Source organism: Barbus barbus (assembly GCF_936440315.1).
Source record: "Barbus barbus genome assembly, chromosome: 13".
Lineage (NCBI taxonomy): Eukaryota > Metazoa > Chordata > Actinopteri > Cypriniformes > Cyprinidae > Barbus > Barbus barbus.
The window spans coordinates 2813838-2826884 of NC_136741.1; the positions used below are offsets into that span (position 1 = coordinate 2813838).

The 13047-nt window shown below is 36.5% G+C and overlaps 1 protein-coding gene across 10 annotated transcripts in view; it reads left to right on the top strand.

The window, feature by feature from the left end:
- Positions 1–420: 420 nt before the first annotated feature.
- Positions 421–13047, top strand: part of LOC306879154 (CMP-N-acetylneuraminate-beta-1,4-galactoside alpha-2,3-sialyltransferase-like) — a 51224-nt gene continuing 38597 nt past the window's right edge. For 2 of the 10 annotated variants that reach the window (XR_013784993.1, XM_079431913.1), the window contains exons 1-4: positions 584–756; positions 2996–3144; positions 6566–6613; positions 12056–12098. Coding sequence is in view for 9 of the 10 variants with exons in the window: in XM_079431913.1 (XP_079288039.1) it covers positions 3027–3144; positions 6566–6613; positions 12056–12098 (209 nt within the window). In the remaining variant the exon portion in view is untranslated. Of the gene's footprint in view, positions 757–2995; positions 3145–6565; positions 6614–8458; positions 8527–12055; positions 12099–13047 lie in introns of all 10 variants that reach the window. The other 8 variants (XM_079431912.1, XM_079431919.1, XM_079431916.1 and 5 more) reach the window with 8 other exon arrangements.

The window sequence follows — 13047 nt, forward strand, 5'->3', positions numbered from 1 at the left end:
CATCGTAATGGCATTGTATTTTGGTAATTCTCAATTAGTGACAGAACTATTGTTATTGTTCTTACCTTTTAATACTTATAACACATAGCCTATCTCAAGTAACACAACACAGTGTTCACTCAGCTGTGTGTGTGTGTGTGTGTAGTTGTGGAGTATGGTGTGTTTTGGACCTGTGTGGTGTGTGTGTACCTGTTTTTCTGTTCAGGTGGGGACTTAAACCTGAATACACACAGACTCATGGGGACTGGTGTCACTAATCTGAGGTCCCCACGGGTAAACAAGCTAATAAATCACACAGAATGTCGTTTTTTGAAAATCTAAAAATGCAGAAAGTTTCCTGTACGGGATAGGTTTAGGTGTAGGGCAATAGAAAATACGGTCTGTACAGTAGAAAAACCATTACGCCTATGGAGAGTCCCCACAACGATTGCAAACCAGACGCGTGTGTGTGTGTGTGTCTCTCTCTCTCTGAGTGTGTGTGTGTGTGTCTCTCTCTCTCTCTCTGTGTGTGTGTGTGTGTGTGTGTGTGTGTGTGTAAGCCAATAGCTGTTCAGACCTGATAGAAGGTACCCTCCTCCTCTTCCTGCTCAATCTTTACGGGATGAACTCCGCTATCTCTTCACTTCGCTCACCCGGGGAACCGAGCTGAGATAAAAGACATGTTTTCCCCGTTCCTTCAGAAGAGCTGTAACGACCGACGTGTGAGACAACGGTGTGTTTATGGAAATGTTTACGTTATTGGTCCGTTTCTGTGAGGTAGGAGACAGCCGCTGACACTCGCTAAACGTTTTGTTGACATTTTGTCTCTCGTAACGGCTGTGGTGTCGGCCGTTTCTTATTAACACCGTGTAGTTCACGTAATTGACACGAGTCGGTGGGCCGAGAGGAATATGTGTTCGGTGGTTTTGAGGTCTAGCTAAAGCGCTAACCGGATGTGTGTTATCGTTATGTAGCATACAGACCACAAGCGAGCAGTTTCCACTGGTTACCAGGCTCCACAGTTTCTGAATCGTTAAAAACCTTCACTAGTTGTTAAAAGAAGTGAGTTTTTGGGTTTGGTTTAATTTGATACCAAACAAATGAACAAAAGTACTGTGGTGATGCGATTTTTGGACGTTTAACGTAGTAGTACCATGAATTGTTATGTTTCAGAAAAGATCCAGTTGTTATTTTATGTTATAAAATATATAAAGGTAACACATTATATTAGGAAACGCGTCACTCTTAACTGTAATTTCCTAATTTGATACTAATTAATGTAGTTATTGAAGTAGTTATGTTTAGGTATTTGAATAAACCATTAATATTGTCTCGAGGCTGATGGATCTCTGACACACATGCTTTATAAGTACTAATATACTAGTAATATGCACTATAATAAGCAACTAGTTAATAGTACCTTAATCTTATCAATCTTAATATAGTATAATATAGTATAAAATTTGTTAAAATATTAGCCAATTATAGTTTATATTATATTATATACAATTACATTATAACAAAAAAATATACTATATGTTCTGTTATGTAATTGTATATGAAAATTCCCTTTAGCTTTCTTTAGGGTTTTTTTGTTGTTGTTGTTTTTTTCATCACTGTATCTTGGTATTGCTACAGTGCATCTTTGTAAAGGTAGTCACTTAATAAAAACATTTGCAAACATGGTTCACACCAAAATGTAGGGATGCACCGATACTGTTAAATTAAAGATGATGTACCATAGAGCAAAAATATGAACAGTGAAAGTAACAAAAACTTGTAAAATACATTTTAATCGGCATAATTAAGTGTGAAAATAACCGAAGATATTATACAGTCAAATCAAAATAAAGTAAACTGTGACATATTATAACCAAAAATTCTTCATGCAGTGGACTACCAGTAAAATTGATACAAATTTGGGACAAAAAATTATTCAGATCGAGTCTGGGAAAAAAACTGAAGTTGAGGTTTGCATGAAGCTGGTTTACAGCATGCCCAGGAGACTACAGGCTGTCATTAAAGCTAAGGGTGGCCCGACAGAGTATTGATAGTTGTGTAAATATTGTCATACTAACAGCTGTCTGAATCATTTTTAGTTGATTGTAATCCATTATGTACCTTTCTATCAAAGTTATCTGACATTATCAAGCTGAATTTGTTCAGACACAGTTTTACTCTGAGTTCTTGTCATATTTTATTACCATTTTCTAAACTATAGCGAATAAACCGTGATAATGTGAGAAATTTTAAAGGTGTTTGAATAAATGACTGTATTTATTTGATAAATGAAGTTAACCGATTAGCATTATACATACTCTGTTGGTTTCTGTACCCAATATTTTAAAAATGTACAAATGCAATGCAAATATCAGTATCGGTACTCAGTATCGGCAAGTACCAAAAATAAAAGTATCGGTATCGGGCGAGTACTGGAAAAAGCGGTATCGGTGCATCCCTACCGAAATGTCATAGTTGGTTTGTAATAATAATGAGGAAGCTTGGTTAGATGGCATAAACTGTTGAAATCTTGCCACATGAAGCCTATTTTTAGATTAGATTAACAAAACATCTGAATTAACTGGTTTTATTTTATTAATATGATGGACCACATGGTTAAATCGGGTAGAAATAACTCCTTAAAGAAACAGTTGCATGTCACCAGCTTATAAACAGCTTCCAGAATATTTGCTTACATCAACAACTTTTTTTTTCAAGGGTCAGAGTCATTTGTAACTGTAGTAACTAGAGTGGTTTGGTAGAAACTTTGGTTACCCTGGAAAGTGAGCTTGCTTCATTTCACTTGCAGGCCTGTTACTGCATGTTCTGAACGCATCCACATAAAAGTAAAACCCATCTCTGTTGTTCCTGACCTATGTTGAACTCCTCAGTCATGTTACTAACATTTTACTGTTTGTTTTAAGCCACAGTTTAGGTTTTAAACAGTTTATGAAGTTGACGTTTGTCTTGCGAAAGCATTGTGATTGATCAGTGTGTTGCGTGCTTGTGTTTTCAGGTGACTCAGACCAGATGAAGCCTCGTGTGAGATGATCAGGATGAAGTCCACACGGAGCTTCATGTTTTTAATTTGTCCCATCATGGTACTGATATTCCTCTACTATTCGTCTGGCAGACTGCACCTGCGGAGCCCAGTCCAGAAATCTCGTGAGTAAACATGTCGTCGTATGACTATTTTGTTACGTGGAACACAAAAGGAGAACTTCCAGCCCACATGCCTTTAAATGAATTATAATGATTATATAGAGCAGTGGTCAGTACAGAATGAATCAGCGTTATGCAGTTTTCTAGCTCTAGTTAGTAATGCACGTGAATCCCCTTATGTGTGGTGTCACCGCAGGGATCTCTGAAAATGCTTTTTGTTTCTCTGAACAGTGAAATGTCACAACTTTGCTTCTCTAGATCTGGTTTTCCCCACGTTACGTAATGCCTGAAATTAAGGCTGTTGGTTTAGCAAGCTTTCTCACTGACTGCGATTCTGCCTAGTCTTTCTGAGATCACTGGGGAAGCCATGATCTTAAACTAAGACCCTGGAAAATAAAGGTTTGGTTTGCTATAATGGCCAGAGGAGGGAGCTAAGAGCCCATCGCTGTCCGTGTCCACCACATGGAATAAGTCAAAAAGTAGCCAGCAGACTAAAAAGGTTCAGCTTTGAAGACAAAATAATACACAAAACAATCTTTGCCATGATGGAAGTTTACTCAGCACATGTTTGTTCAGCAAAAAGCAAAAAGTATATTTCTATAATTTGTATTTCACAAAAGCACCTTTTAGATTAGCTGCTAACAGTTTTCACTTGAAGTACTTTTCACTCTAGTTTCACACGTGTAACACAGCACCACCACAATCACATGTCACGGGATAAAAATAGAAGCTGTGGTATCTGATATCATCTCCACCTCTGAACTACAGCAGTGAATAAGGGAATTCATTATACAACTGAAAAAATTTGATTCCTATAGCTATTAGCAGCAAAAAAAAAAATGCTGCTTAAAGGTTTGAGTAATTTTTTATTTGAATTATTTCAAAGGAAGTCTCTAAGGCTCACCAAGGTATAGTAAAAATAGTTTTGTCAAATATTATTGCAGTTTAAAATAGTGGTTTTCAATTGTAATGTATTGTAAAATGTAATTTATTCCTGCTATGCAAAGCTGAATTTCCAGCATCATTACTCCAGTGTCACATGATCCTTCATTCATCATCAATGTTGAAAACAGTTGTGCTGCTTCATACTGTGGTGCATTTTTTAAGGATTATTTGATGAAAAGAAAGTAAAAAAAAATCAGCATTTATTTGAAATAGAAATCTTTTTTATAAATGTCTGTACTGTTACTTTTAATCAATTTAATGGATTCTTGCTTAATACAAGTATCTTTCTTTAAAAAAAAAATCTTACTATTAGCTATTGAACGTTAGTGTATATTGTCATGTATTATAAATTGATTTACGAATCTGTTGTTCATTATCTGTGCTGCTGATACTAAAACTTTTGGTACTGACTACATGCAGAAGTGAAGATATGCAATTACATTAAAGAGACTAAGAATGACTGTAGTCGGTGTAGTCTTGTTGATTCAGTCATTAAACCTTGTTTTTCACATCAGACTAGTAAATGTTACCATGTATAACACATTTTATGTTTCATGTAATCATTTATGGAGTTCAGGTAACAAAGTAATGACAAATAATACAAGCCTCTGTGTTTTAACGTACATTGGAACTGGGAATAATCTCTTTAACGAAGTCTGATCAGCATTTGTTAGTAATTTTGCTGCATTTTGCTTTTTGGCACGTACAACAGACAAAAGCTTCAGGACTTTTTCTCGTTCACCAGGCTGCGTCACTCTAAAATTGAACCACAAAATGCTACCATATTGCTTATTGTGTAACTAGTGTAATTCATAATCATTTAAGTGCAAGAACGGAAAATCAGCTTTTCTCTGTTCACAGTCGCACACAGACTTTTCTAGCACTGAGGCATTCCTTACACAGATATGGTGTGGTTTCTATGAATATTCTTGGTTCCCCCTCAAAGTCCACCTGGCAGAAACTCTTGACTGTAAATCAGAAATGAATTTAGCCTTGATGTTTTATTATAGATATCTGGTACAATTGTCTGTTTTACCAGATCCAACAAATAAAACAGATGATCCGGTGAAATATCCCTGTTTATCAACCCGCCAACTCTGCAGGTCAAATGTTTGAACACATTCTTGATTATTACTGTTTTTTCATATTTTTCAAATAATTGTCAAATCAAACATTTTTCAGGGTTCTTTTTTGGGGTATAGAAATGCGTAAGGAATAGTTCCACACAAAAAATCACCCTGAAAAGTTACTCAACCCAAAGATGTAGATGAGTTTAGCATTCCATCACTTGCTCACCAGTGGATCCTCTGCAGTGAATGGGTGCCGTCAGAATGAGAGTCCAAACAGCTGATAAAAACATCACAATAATCCACAATTAAGCCACACCACTCCAGTCCATCAGTTAACATCTTAAGTGAAAACTTGCGTGTTTATAAGAAACAAATCCATCAAGACATTTTAACTTTTAAACGGTCACTTCTGGCCAAAATATGAGTTCATAATTGATAATAATGCTCCCCCTGGTAGAGCTGTTTTGGACTGTTTATGCTTGTAAACAGTGCTTGATCTGTGCAGATTTCTCTACCGATTCAGACCAAATTACTTTTTCACTGGAGAAAGCACTAATATGGATAGAGGACTTGTATTTTAGCTGGAAGCAATGATTTTAAGTTAAAAATTATGTTTATTATAGATGTGTTTCTTACAAACATGCAGCTTTTCCCTTCACAAGATGTTAATTGATGTACTGGAGTGGTGTGGATTACTTGTGGATTATTGTGATGGTTTTTATCATCTGTATGGACTCTCATTCTGACGGCACCCATTCACTGCAGAGGATCCATTGGTGAGCAAGTGATGGAATTCTACATTTCTCCAAATCTGTGTAACTCATCTACAACTTATATGACCTGAGGGTGAGTAAATATTCAGCAAATTTTCCTATTTGGTGAACTGTTCTTTTAAGCACAATTTCTGTGTCTACAAAACTAATTTCAAATATTTATGCAGAACTGTTTCAAGATCGTTTTAAGATTCAATCAATTGTGTCCAGACGTAACCAGTATGTAAATCACGTTGCAGTCGCTAAATTGGTTTATAAGCTGGTTAGTTATTAAATGTGTGCATTGTTTTTCAGGAACTGCAGATGTGTGGAACTTATGCTTGTTGTCCAGTTTCTCTCATACATACTGTATAAAAGAATGCGTTGTTTGTAACAGTGTGTGCTGTACTGCACCCTCCGCAGGTCTGTTTGTTTGGTTTAGCTGCATTATGCACTATGAGTGTTGTATTTGTTGTCTGATCTGCTAACCAGTGTATCAAATGTTGAGTGAATTCACAGCCTTGTTTTTCTGTCATCGCTCTAGTCCGGGTGCTGCTGTTTAACACTGTTTACAGAGACACTAGAAGCATCAGATCTCACTCAAACAGAGGTGATGACATGCCTTCTGTATGCTGAACTCACACTCTTGTGTTTCAGAGGCTGATTTGAATAGGTTACTCGCCGCGGGACGTGTAGTAGCTTCAGGTAGAGGTTTACCGTATACTGATTCTACAGTAATGTTGGGAGATTCATCCGCATAATTTCATTATTAAGGGAGATCAATGTTGAAAGCAGTTGTGCTGCTTCATGGTTTTTGTGGAAACTGAGATACATTTTTCTCAGGATTCTTTGATCAATTTAATGCATCTTTGCTGAATAAAAGTATCCATTTTATTCACCCCGAAATTTTAAGTTTATATAACTCTAATAAAGCTGCAGTCCATAACTTTTTTTTGGCTACAAATGATCCAAAAATCTATATTTGAGCAAGTACATAACCAGCCAGTGTTCAAAACTATCGCCTTACTTTAGCCCGATTCGCAACGTTTATCTTATAATAATGTTTTGTAATTTGAGTGGTACGGGTAGGTTTGGCACTGCGTCATTACGTCACGTCTGTAAACATGAAGAAGCTTTCCTGGCTAGTAGGCTATAACATGTGAGGATCCTGCAGGTGGTGGCTCGTTTAGCCTTTTCTCTCAGCAGCTAGAACAATTAAACTTATCATTTTGATGGCGGATTGTAATCCAGAAAGCATTATGAAACACATGCAAATTACATTAAATGATATTCCAGTTTTAAATGTGCTTCTGATTACAGATAGCCTGGAATTACACAAGATTTGTATTTTAAAGAAAATCAGTTCGAAGGGAGCATAATTAGTTTTTTGAGTTAAAAGAATTTCTTAATATGAAATTCGAATGGCATGACAATTAGATTAGACTGTACAGAAATTGAAATCTACACGCTAATACACAATATACTCATAGTCACGCAACGCTGATGTTGTTAACATTAATAATTTGAGAATAAAGTATAACAATAATAATTTGCACGGTTTGATGTGATATGAGCTAACCGATCTTTAGATTAAATCACCATTGGTAGCACGATTTATTTTTCCTCAGTTGGTCAGAACAAACGTGGCAGACTTGTTACTTATTGTTCAGATGACAATATACGGTGAAAATTCTTATTTGGGTCATATTCTAAGACGTAGACTAATCTGTGATTGCGAAGTACAGTAAATATCCACACATTCACCTCAAAACATTAGATTCATCCGCGCTGGAGCCATGCCAGTGCACCACCTGCGCAATCTAGATAATTCTGCAAACAGCTACAATTCCAGGTTTTCAAACAGAGAGGGCGACAAAGAGGCAAAAGTTGCGGACTGCAGCTTTAAATTGCATGTCACAAGCAGGTTTGAGACAAATGCTTGTTTTCTTAAGCATCATAGTTCAACACTGTTCAAAATACTAGAAGTTTAAATTAATATTCAAAAATAATGAAATCACTAAAATTGCACATTTAGTCTCCCAACATTATGAAGCTTGCATTTCTAGTATTTATGCACATTCAGTACAAAGACATCTGCGTGCTTCTGTCTGACGAAATGATGAAGTTAATAAAGATTTATATTTTTATGCTTTGCAGATTTTTTTCCATATCAAGCACTGGTGAAAAACTCTCCTGAACGCTATTAAAAAGTTATAAACCTGGAATGATTTATATGCTGTACTAAACATTGATCTATTAATATGAAGTAAATACCAGTCCAGTCTTTCCCATATTAAAATCTAGATTAGAATCTAGAAAATACTGCTACTACTAATAATAATGTTGATATAGGGATAATGTGCTGATAATGATACTGACTTTTAAATTATTAAAATGGTAACAAATGTATTTTCCAGCAAGATGCAACTGTAGGTCTATCAACAATATCTGTGACCTGCAAATACTTTCTTAGTGTTTATAAAAACAAATGTTTTTCCAGTAATACACATGTAAACATTTAAATCCTTGCGCTATTCCTCCATTTCAAAGGCGTAGCAGCATGTCACAGATGTTGTCAGTGGAGCTTAAGCTGCATTTGACCCAGAAGATTTCTGGAGGTAGGCAGTGATAACAGGTGGCAGGTATCTGACAGAAGCACTGTGATGTTTGTAAGACTCCCTGCGCAGTGATTTCTGCTGTGACTAACACCTGCTGCAGCTCCTGCGACTTCTAATGCAACATCACTGCTACCAACAGCACTAATGCAGCGCCCAGAACACACGTCTGTACCGGCCTCAACAACCCCCAGAGCTCATGTGCCCAGAACTCTTTCTTTCATTTGTTCTGTTTGTTCTTTCATTCGTTCTGTTTCCTGGGTTCCTTTTTCTTTTTGTTCATTCTTTTTTTGTTTTGTTTTTATTTGCTTGTTTCTTTTGTTCTTTTAGTTTATATGTTCTTTTCTTTCTTTCTATTGTTGTTTTTTTCAATCATTCTTTTTTCATTCATCATTTGTTCTTTCTTTGTTTCTTTTTGTTCCTTTAATTTATTTTGTTCTTTCATTTTATCGTTCTTTCTGTCTTGTTCGTTCATTCTTTCTTTCTTTCTCAGGTTATTAAGTATTCAGCTTGAGATGTGTCAAAAATACAGTCATGGCCAAAAATATTGGCACCCTTGGTAAATATGATCAAAGAAGGCTGTGAAAATTAATCTGCATTGTTAATCCTTTTGATATTTTATTTAAAAAAAAATCACAATTTAACCGTCCATTGGATAATAAGAATTTAAAATGGGGGGAAATATCATTATGAAATAAATGTTTTTCTCTAATACACGTTGGCCACAATTAACGCCACCCTTTTATTCAATATTTTTTGAAACCTCCATTTGCCAGTTTAACAGCTCTAAATGTTCTCCTATAACGCCTGATGAGGTTAGAGAACACCTGACAAGAGATCAGAGACCAATCCTTCATCCAGAATCACTCCAGATCCTTCAGATTCACAGCTCCATGATGGTGCTTCTTCTCTTCAGTTCACCTCACTCATCTTCTACAGGGTTCAGGTCAGAGGACTGGAATGGCCAGCTGAAGCTTGGTTTTGTGCTCAATGACCCATTTTTGTGTTGTTTTTGAGGTTTGTGTTTGGATTATTGTACGGTTGGAAGATCCAAACATGGCCCATTATAAGATTTCTAACAGAGTCAGTCACTTGTTGATTTTTTTATCTGTTGGTATTTGATAGAATCCATGATGCCATGTGTCTAAACAAGATGTCCAGGACCTCCAGCAGAAATATAGGCCCACAACATCACAAATACAGCAGTATATTTCATTGTACACATGGGGTACTTTTTATCCCTGTGTTCACCAAACCCATCTTGAGTGTTTGCTGCTAAAAAGCTCATTTTTAGTTTCATCTGACCATAGAAGCCAGTCCCATTTGAAGTTCCAGTCGTGTCTGATAACTGAATATGCTGGAGTTTGTTTTTGGATGAGCTAGGAGCATTTTTCTTGAAACCCTCCCAAACAACATGTGGTGATGTAGGGGCTGTTTGACAATTTTTTTTTTTATTAAGGTATTCTGACCCCGAGACTCAACTATTTTCTGCAATTCTCCAGCTGAGGTCCTTGGAGAGTCTTTAGCCACTTAAACTCTCCTCCTCACCGTGCATTAGGACGATATAGACACACGTCCTCTTCCAGGCAGTTTCGTAACATTTTCTGTTGATTGGAAATTCTTAATTATTGCCCTGATGGTGGAAATGGGAATTTTCACTGCTCTCGCTCTTTTCTTAAAGCCACTTCACTAATTTGTGAAGCTCAATTATATTTTGCTGCACATTAGAAATATATTCTTTGGTTTTTCTCATTGTGATGGATGATTAAAGTAATTTGGACTTTCTTTTCCCTCCTATTTATAGTTATGTGAAACAGGAAGCCATGGCTGGATAATTTCATGTTCATAATCACCCTGGAGTGCTCAATATTGTGAATATGAATGGGAATATACTTCAGAGATATTTTACTCATAAGAATTTCTAGGGGTACCAATAATTGTGTCCAACGTGTATTTGAGAAAAACATTTATTTCATAATGAGATTTCCTCCGTTTTAAATTCTTATTATCCAATGAAAGGTTAGATTTTTGTGATTTTTTTTTTTTTTTTTTTTTTTTTTTTTTTTTTTTAAATAAAAGATCAAAAGGATTAACAATGCAGATAAACTTTCACAGCCTTCTTTGATCATATTTACCAAGGGTGCCGATATTATTGGCCATGACTGTATGTCTTGACGTAATTTTAATGCTTCTTTCTTTGTATATTTATCTTTTGTCATCTCTGTAATATCCTTCTGTGTTAAACATATAACATCACTTCACTGTTATAAAATTGGACTTCATGGGTTATAAAACTTTATTACTCTGTTCATTGAACTATGCAGTCTAATGTTGCCTGGCACGTAGAACAGTAATACGTTTGTTGATCTTACTTTGTAGCAGCCAGTCCTCTTTTTATGATTTCATAAATGTCATATTTAATCTTATTTATCAGCTTGCATAAGAATGTGTGTTTGTCATCCTTATTCTTTAATCATATACTCTTTTGTATTTTAAAGTAAGTGACGTGACATACGGCCAAGTATGGTGACCCATACTTGGAATTCATGCTCTGCATTTAACCCATCCAAAGTGCACACACACACAGCAGTGAACACACACACACACAGCAGTGAACACACACACACCGTGAACACACACCGGAGCAGTGGGCAGCCATTTATGCTGCGGCGCCCAGGGAGCAGTTGGTGGTTCGGTGCCTTGCTCAAGGGCACCTCAGTCGTGGTATTGAGGGTGGAGAGAGCGCTGGACATTCACTCTCCTCACCTACAATCCCTGCCGGCCCGAGACTCGAACCTGCAACCTTTGGATTACAAGTCCGACTCCACTTAGACTTATAGCTAAGATATATAATTAACTCACACTGTGCTAGTCAAATCCCTTTTTTCACACTTTTTTTTTTTATTCTTACACCAATTAGTATTTCATGTCCATATTGCAACTGTACATAGTTTCATCTAAAGTTTGTGAAATGTTTGGCCAAAACATGCAAACATTGCAAGCGCACATTCCTCATGTATTTAGCTATAGGTAGATAATTATAAACACACTCATCAATCCCATCAAGATTCCTTTAAAATGAATAGTTCACTAAAGTGAGAAAGCTATGCGTACTTGCATTGTGTAATCACTTGGACTCTGCAGTGTTTGTATTTTCTTTTTTTGCATAGAGTGAACAGCCAGGAAGGAAAATACTGAAACGCAGAGTCGATGCTGGTAGCCATTGAATGCCATTTAACTGAACAGCCATATTCAATTTTGTTTACTTTATTGTTTTTGTGCTACTGACTGTCACATATATACCACCAATGTCTGTCTATAAACAGGAAACAGCTTCTCACATTTCCTTCTGTGTAACTACAATAATAATCTCTTTCTTAATAACCTGTACTCTCAACAACAGATATACTTTTCTGCTGAAATATTTCCATCCCTTCCTGTCGGCACAGTGACGATAACACAATCTCTCTCTACTTTCTCTTTCAGGGACATGAACTCTGTTGATTTCTTGTATTTTTATTTCTCACTTTAGAATACGACAAGCAGGGTTTCCACACCAAGCTTGACAGAAAACTGTAAGTAACACATTGTTGAGTGTCTGGGTTCTGCGTGAGCATGAGGTTCTGTTCCAAAACCTAGTGAGTTGCCTACATAGACAGCATTTCAATATGCATTCGTCACTGTACTAAAGGTAGTTACGCTACCTTCTAAAATACCTTACTTTTTAGGCAAATTTTAAGGTAAGATCACGTTTTGCATATTTTTAGTCTGCTGGAAAAAAAAAAATCCATTGGTTTTTATAATTCATGAAATAAAATATTTGTATGACACACAGAATTTTTGTCTGTTCCAACCCGGATTTTTTTGTTTGTTTTTTTTTCAGTTGGGATGTTGCCTTCGAAAGCAGCTGGCTATGTAGGGCAAGACTGCTCACTAGGTTTCGTAAAAGAATTTCAGTGTGCGTGTATTTGTGAGTTCACTTTGGCCTGTACTGTCCAGCAATTTGTCTCTCTTTATAACTCGGCTTGTTTATTTGAGCTTTACTTTGGAAGGATAATTAATGGCGCCCTAAAGCATTTCTAATGAATGATCTCTTGGCTCTCACCCAGCCTTGTCTGATTTAACAGTCCTGATTGTATCTGTATGGGAGGTCCGTTTACCCAAACTAAAACATGGCTCGACCTCTCTTATTACCATTAACGGCCACCTGTATAAATGGCACTGTCAACAGGTCATCTTTATATGTCCAGCACTCACAGTATTGATGTAAACTTACTAGAAAGTTTCCATTTGCTGGCTTGTGAATTAGTGGGTTTATACTGGCGCTTATATAAAATAAACTACTCCTCACACAAGTTGTCATCTCATTGAGCAGCCTTGTACATCATTGTACATCCTCTGGGCACCGTGAGCTCGACACAGCTGCTTTCCCCTCTCTCCAGACCCCAAAGCATTTAATAAGATACAGAGCTCTAGGCATGTTAATCTCTTTGAGAATTAATGAACTTCCACAATCGTCAAATT